Genomic DNA, 7,586 nt, shown 5'->3' with positions numbered 1-7,586 from the left:
CAGGGTATCCAATCAAGTAAGCATTAACAGATAACCTGTCAGACAGGAGGTAAAGAATGCACTCAGATTTCTGTTGTAGACCGCCCTTTCTGTGATGTAGGTATGATGTATCTGGGGGTGTGTCTTGGGCTACACCCCTTCTGTGATGTAGGTATGATGTGTCTGGGACTCCAGGGCTGGCAATTTAAAATGTCTATATAAGAGCAGGCACACCTTGGTTCGGGGTCCTCCTCCTTCTCCTGCGTATGAAGGGGGCAACCTGTTGCAACAGTTCAATAAAAACCAGGCTTACTAGCTGCTTTGCTTCTCAATATTCTCTGGTTGGCTTCTGTTATTTTCTCCGGCCGATGGAGAACCTGCAAAGGACTCTATAAGGGCTCTTGTGTCCCCCATAAGGGAATAAGGGCAGATTTTCATTTATTACATAAGAATCTTGAGAACTGTAGTTTACCCACCACAGAGCTACAATTCCCAGCACCCAATATTTAAATGTGCAACTGGACACACACAACCACCACCAAGTGTCCCCCGTCCCCATCCCCCCAATACTTCTGTATTACTTGGCAGCCTGAGTGGATTTTCTCCTTGCAATGTGGTTGAATTTGATTTCTCGTTTCCGATGGCTGATGCAATGTCCCTTTCCCCAGAGTCTATCATCTGGTGCAAAGTGGGGTGTTGCAGGTTTGGGGAGGTTGTGCAAACCGCACAGGGGTCTGTGCAGAAAGAAGGTCAGGACCCTCATAAACTACCTCTGTTAAATAAAATATTTATTGTTTATTTGATCAAATCCTGCCTGAGACTCCAAATTATTACGTTTTCCCTCACACAAGCCCCCACAACATAATCTGGGGCAGTTTGTGGGAATTTGTGGAACTGTTGTTCTGTGAGGGAAAGAGGGAAAAGGGTTGTAGCGCCATCACATATTAATTGGTGGAAGCGCCATGATACGAAGTTAAAACCCACACAGCAATGTACCCAGAGATACAGAACAACCAGTTTGATAAAGTATTGAGGCTATTTTATTTAAAAAAGAAAAAAAAATCTGTCAGAAAATGGCCAGCAAGCACCAAGCAAAAGACTCGGGATGACCCAGCTGCTGCATCTGAGGAGAATCCTAAATACTGAATTAGAAATGATGAGGCTAAGATTAGAATTGGCTAAAGTCGAAGCAGAGAAAGAAAGAAAGACATAAGGTTGAAGCAGAGAAAGAAAAACAAAGTTGAAACAGAAAGAGAAAAGGCAAAATTAGCAGCTGGACAAGCTGCCAGAATCGCAGCTGACGTTCAGTTAGCACAGATACAGTCTGAGAGAGATATGGCAGAGAGAGACAGAAAGCAGAGCAGATCATGAGGAAAAAGAAAGAGAAAGGGAGGGCAAGATGGCCCATGAAAAAGGCATGTTTTTTTTTTAAAAAAATGGAGGAAATGAAGCTGAGAGCAGAACTGCCGCAGCCATTGTTGCGGGGTGGAGATTTTACCTCAGATTTCCAAAGTATGTGAAATGTAATGCTGTGCAGGCATTCCTGTTTAGTTTTGAACGGAGCCTATTTTGAGAGCTCTTTCCTAGAGCCCTTTATGCTTTTCACGGATGCCTCCAATATAGGAGTTGGGGCAACTCTGCCAGAAGGGGGAAGGTGGACAATCGCTGCACCCTGTCCTGTAAGCAGGAAACTCTTGGAGAGGGAACACCACCTTTCTGTCACCTTTCTGTTTTTAGCCATTGTATGGGCTATTATCAAGTTTCTGCAGGGAAAGCTTTACAACTTACTGGTAATAGCCAAAATGCCAAGTTAATGGGTTAATGCTCACAAGGGCTAAAGAGATGTGTGGTGTCATACGCCTGACACAGTGATGTTGGTTGGCAGTTAAGTCAGTTCTGAACAGCTTTAACAGTCACAGCAGCAAAATTCTGTTGTGCTGCTGTCTGCCTCGAGAGTTAATCTGTCTGTAACATAAAGGAACAGCTACCTGCATTTAATCTAACACATGCAAGTACGCTGCGTAATAAAGTTATGTGCTATTTAAACCTTAAAAGAGAGTGTCTTCTGTAGTTTTTATAGAAGGGGAAAGGGAACTAATTAAAGGGTCAAATGACCCGGGCTCTCTTCCAGCGTAACTCTGGAAAAGTCTAACTGCCACACAAAACCACCATATTTTTCGTTCCATAAGACGCACCTGACCATAAGACACACCTAGTTTTTAAAGGAGGAAAATAAGAAAAAAAAATTCTGAACGAAACAGTAGATTTATGATTTTTGTGGTTCATGCTGCGGCCACAGACATGATTTGACGGTGAGTTTGGGGTAGCCCAATGCAAAAATCCTGAGAATCCACATGGATCCGTGCTTTGTAAACACATTTTTCCACCGTTGCTGCCCCAGGAAACAGTGGCGTGATTTTTTTGGTGCAGGCTGTAGCCATGGACATGCTATGTGATCTGATGGTGAATTTGGGGTGAACCAATGTAAAAATCCTTAGGATCCATGGGCTTTTACCTCCCCCCTCCCAGGGAGCCTCCACTAGCCTCCCTTATCTCTCTCCCGATCCCAATCAGCTGCTTCCTTTCAACACTCCCTTCCCTCTTGTTTGCCTTAGTGTCTTTTCCTTAGCTGGCGAGTTCTTTGCTCCTCCTTTTCTTCTAATTTCTCTCCTCACTGTACATGAATCTATCTAACAGTACATGAATCTTAAATTATACTTACTACTGCTAGTTCACTCCTTAAAAACATGTCTATACAACTTTACAAAAACCAGATCATACACACTCGAAGCATCTACAACTGATTGCCCCCATATGAATTTGCTGATCTGAAGCAGTGAACTCTGAGAGAAACAATTTATGCACTCCATACATTTGAATGGTTTTTCCACTGATTGTTTGTAAGCGCCCCATCACTGCTGAAGCACTTTCCACACTCCTTCAATTTAAACAGTTCCTCCACTGTGGGTTTGTTGATGGATTTTAAGGCTTCTTCTCTTAATGAAGCTCTTTCCGCACTCCATACATTTAAATGGTTTCCCCCTCTGTGTGAGTTCGTTGATGAATTCTCAGCTTTCCGCTCTGACTGAAGCTCTTTCCGCACTGCATACAATTATATGGTTTCTCACCTGTGTGGGTTCGTAGATGTAAAGTAAGGCTTTCATTCCGACAAAAGCGCTTTCCACAGTCCATACATTTAAACGGTTTCTCCCCAGTATGGGTTTGCAGATGTTTATTAAGGTTTCCACTCTGACTGAAGCTCTTTCCACACTCCATACATTTATATGGCTTCTCACCCGTGTGAGTCCGACGATGCAAAGTAAGGTCTGAACTCTGACGGAAGTTCTTTCCACACTCCAAACATTTAAAAGGTTTATTCCCTGTGTGAGTTTGTTGATGTTTCTTAAGGCTTCCACTCTGACTGTAGCTCTTTCCACACTCCATACATTTAAATGGTTCTTCTCCTCTGTGAGTTCGCAGATGTTTTTTAAGGTTTCTACTACCAGAGAAGCTCTTTCCACACTCCACACATTTAAAAGGTTTCTCCTCTGTGTGAGTTTGTTTATGAATTACTAGCATTCTGCTCCAACTGAAGTTCTTTCCACACTCCATGCATTTGAAGGGTTTCACCACTGTGTGAATTTGTTGATGCTTAAAAGGTTTCTCCTCTGTATGAGTCCTTTGATGAATTATTAGCATTCCACTCCGACTGAAGCTCTTTCCACACTCCATGCATTTGAAGGGTTTCACCACTGTGTGAGTCTGATTATGTAAATTAAGGCGGAAACTCTGACTGAAGGTCTTTCCACACTCCATACATTTAAATGGTTTCTCCCCTGTGTGAGTTCGATGATGTGTACTAAGATTTCCACTGTGACTAAATCTCTTTCCACACTCCATACATTTAAAGGGTTTTTCCCCTGTGTGAGTTCGTTGGTGTGTATTAAGGTTTCCCCTGTGACAGAAACTCTTTCCGCATTCCATGCATTTAAAGGGTTTCTTCCCTGTGTGAGTTTGTTGATGTATATTAAGATTTCCATGCCTACTGAAGCTCTTTCCACACTCGATACATTTAAAAGGTTTCTCACCTGTGTGAGTTCGTTGATGTAAATTAAGGCCTTCACTGCGACTGAAACTCTTTCCACACTGCATACATTCATATGGTTTCTCACCCGTGTGAGTCCGTTGATGTAAATTAAAGCTTCCACTCCGACTGAAGCTCTTTCCACACTCCACACATTGAAATGGTTTCTCTCCTGTGTGAGTTCGTTGATGTGTAACAAGGCTTTCATTCCGAGTGAAGCTCTTTTCACATACCATACATTCAAACTGTTTTCCTCCCGTATGAGTTTGCTGGTATTTACTGAGTGTTCCACAATCAGTGAGACTCTTTCCGCACTCCATCCCTCGTGGTTTCTCTTTTTTGTGAGTTCAGGGATATGAACTAAGTGTGCTCACAGAATTCTGTCTTTTCCCCTTGATTCAGAGGTGGTGGAAGTGTAACAAAATTCCTGTAAGGGTTTCAAGAAAGAGAATAAAGGAATGTAACACACATTGGTCTGATTTGTTAGGAAATGAAATGAAATAATGGTAAAATCTCTTCAAACTTTCCTGATCTTCAGTCATCATCAGTAAAGCCACATGATCTTAAAATACAGTTACACTTGGATTGTCTTTTTAAATAAATATCCATAATACGCTCTGGGAAATTGTCTCAAGGACTCTTAGTATCCACTTCCACCTTGAACTTCCCATTAACACTGAGCACCAAAATAAAACTTCTATGATAAGGTGGGGCACCTCTGGCCCTCCTGATGTGGTTAGACTCAAAGTACCATCAACCCAGAGGGACGCAGGTGGTGCTATGGGTTAAACCACAGAGCCTAGGACTTGCTGACTAGAAGGTCGGTGGTTCGAATCCCTGCTTAGTCATGCTGGCCACATGACCCGGAAGCTGTATGCCGGCTCCCTCGGCCAATAAAGCGAGATGAGCGCCGCAACCCCAGAGTCGGTCATGACTGGACCTAATGGTCAGGGGTCCCTTTACCTTACCTTTACCATCAACCCAAGCAAGGATGGCCTATGGCCAGCAATGATGTGAGTTGTACTGCAGCAACATCTGGAGGCACGTAGCATTGTCACTTTCCCCCTCCACTGGAAATCCATTACCCTCCTTCCTGCATGATCTGTAATATCCTTCCAAAATCTTCCTATCAACTGCACACATTCCCTAATCCTGCACCATTTACTTTCCAAGGCTGCTCCATTGTGCCTAGGGCACTGGAAATGGGACAGCACCTTCCACTGGATGAGAGGACAGTAGGTTAAATTAAAGGTAAAGGTAAATTAAAGGTTAAATTAGGGCAGGCCAAATGGCACAAGAAGATCGAGGGCACAAGGAGAAGGGGACGACAGAGGATGAGATGGTTGGACAGTGTTTTCGAAGCTACCAGCATGAGTCTGACCAAACTGTGGGAGGCAGTGGAAGACAGGAGTGCCTGGCGTGCTCTGGTCCAGGGGGGTCACGAAGAGTCGAACACGACTAAACAGCAACAAAATGGCACTCAGCTTGGTCCACTTGCCCCTCTCTGCATCTGCTGCCTGAGGGGGCTGCCTCAATCTGCCTCGTGGTGGAGCAGGCCCTGAGAACAGCCTTCTCTCTGCCTTCCAAAATACAGAAAACATGGCAAAGAAGACCTTGGCTGGTCACTAAGATCAGGACTTTTAATACTTAATCTTGCTAATGTGTGTTTGGTTGCAAGTCACTTTGGGTTGCCCTGAGGAAGAGAAAGTGACTGAAAAATCTAATAAATCATAGCAACAGACTGTTGGACAACCCCTCCAAAAATAAAACATAACTCAGCAGCAATCTTCCCTTAAACCCTGTAGACATGGGAGATGATATGGTGGGAATAATGGAAACCTGGTGGGATGGAGAGAAGGAGTGGGATGCAGTTATCACTGCGTCTGAAAAGCCTAGCAATGGGCAGGGAAGGCAGAACTGGAGGCAAAGTCTCTCCAGAGAGACATGGGGAAATGGACCAAAAGCAGACAGTCTGACTGCATACTGAAGGGAAATGCTTCGCAGCCTCTCCTGCATTTCTGTATTTTTGTGTCTCAAGGAAGGAAACGAGTTGAGACTTGTGTATCAGAGTCTCTCCAAAATGGAATAAGTAAAGCAGAAGTGTTATTGGTGCCATACGTGAATGTAGAAATATTCGAAACTACTGTATTAATCCACTGACACAAAGACAGCAAAGTATCTGGTGCCGCCATTAACCTGTGACTTCTTCTGCAAACTTCGCAGAGTTAAAATGTTAAAACCTTTTCACCTTTTGAAGCAAGGACAGCAAAGTATATTAGTAATACTGGAGCGTGTACCGCAAGTGAATCACAATATAAACTAATGAAAAGTTATGTATTGTCATCATTAACGTATATACTAGGGACGCGGGTGGCACTGTGGGTTAAACCACAGAGCCTAGGACTTGCCGATCAGAAGGTCGGCGGTTCAAATCCCCGCAACGGGGTGAGCTCCCGCTGCTCGGTCCCTGCTCCTGCCAACCTAGCAGTTCGAAAGCACGTCCAAGTGCAAGTAGATAAATAGGTACCACTCCGGCGGGAAGGTACCGTATTTTTCGCCCTATAGGGTGTACTGGCCCATAGGGCGCACCTAGTTGTTGTTTTTTTTGGGGGGGGAATAAAGAAAAAAAATTATTCCCCCCCCAGGCGCTGGTCTCCCCAGGCTTGCGGATATCTGCCCAAAGCCTGGGGTGCACTCCGCTGCACTCACCGGGTTTCGGGCTGCAGTCTGCTGTCCCCAAGCCTTGGGAGCCCGGCAGGAACTCCCACGGGCTCCCAAGGCTTGCGGATAGCTTCCTGAAGCCTGGAGAGTGAGAGGGGTCGGTGCGCACCAACCCCCCGCGCTCTCCTGGCTTCAGCGAAAGCCTGCATTCACCCCATAGGACGCACACACATTTCCCCTTCATTTTTGGAGGGGGAAAAGTGCGTCCTATAGGGCGAAAAATACGGTAAACAGCGTTTCTGTGCGCTGCTCTGGTTTGCCAGAAGCGGCTTAGTCATGCTGGCCACATGACCCTGTATGCCAGCTCCCTCAGCCAGTAAAGTGAGATGAGCGCTGCAACCCCAGAGTCGGCCATGACTGGACCTAATGGTCAGGGGTCTCTTTACCTTATAGTATATACTATAATCCCACCCACTCACTTTCTCTCACACTCAGCATTTATAAATTTTGCAAGTTCACACACCTTGCCTATAATACTGGCAATCCTTGGCCTGAATATGCACATGTCTCTGTGTAGAGCCTCCAGCCACAGGTATTGTCTATCATGATAATGAGTCCTTTGACCTTGAAGCAACCCAGACTGGGAAGGTGCAGGCTTCTATTACCTTTTGATGCTGATGGATTGTATCTCAGCATGCAATAAAATAATAAACAAAAATAATGAAATGCTTTCAATATGTATATTATATATAAATGCTGAAACATTTCCATAGCACCTCCGTCCATATTTTTGGAATGGTGTATGGAATCATTGACCATGCAAGGGAAATAACACTGAAAACTGAAAACATGGGAGATGGAA

The 7,586-nt window shown here is 44.6% G+C and overlaps 3 protein-coding genes across 3 annotated transcripts in view; 1 reads left to right on the top strand and 2 right to left on the bottom strand.

Moving 5' to 3' along the window:
* LOC310837645 (uncharacterized protein) overlaps positions 1-7,586 on the top strand; it is a 148,015-nt gene that overhangs the window by 22,176 nt on the left and 118,253 nt on the right. The window lies entirely within an intron of this gene.
* On the bottom strand, positions 1,886-7,379 carry LOC310839552 (uncharacterized protein; the record flags this gene model as incomplete). Its single annotated transcript, XM_083728188.1, has 3 exons — positions 7,248-7,379; positions 3,402-4,490; positions 1,886-1,944 (listed from the first exon to the last, which is right to left on the bottom strand). The coding sequence occupies exons 2-3, from the start codon at positions 4,381-4,383 to the stop codon at positions 1,886-1,888; spliced, it is 1,041 nt and encodes a 346-aa protein (XP_083584314.1). The 5' UTR covers positions 4,384-4,490; positions 7,248-7,379.
* LOC310837834 (uncharacterized protein) overlaps positions 6,607-7,586 on the bottom strand; it is a 299,721-nt gene continuing 298,741 nt past the window's right edge. The window contains exon 4 of the mRNA XM_083724997.1: positions 6,607-6,711. The gene's annotated coding sequence lies outside the window, so the exon portion shown is untranslated. The remainder of the gene's footprint in view (positions 6,712-7,586) is intronic.

This window comes from Podarcis gaigeae, assembly GCF_964106915.1.
Source record: "Podarcis gaigeae genome assembly, chromosome: 2".
Classification (NCBI taxonomy): domain Eukaryota; kingdom Metazoa; phylum Chordata; class Lepidosauria; order Squamata; family Lacertidae; genus Podarcis; species Podarcis gaigeae.
The sequence above is the reverse complement of the archived record's forward strand: the minus strand, read 5'-3'. Positions and strand labels throughout refer to the sequence as shown.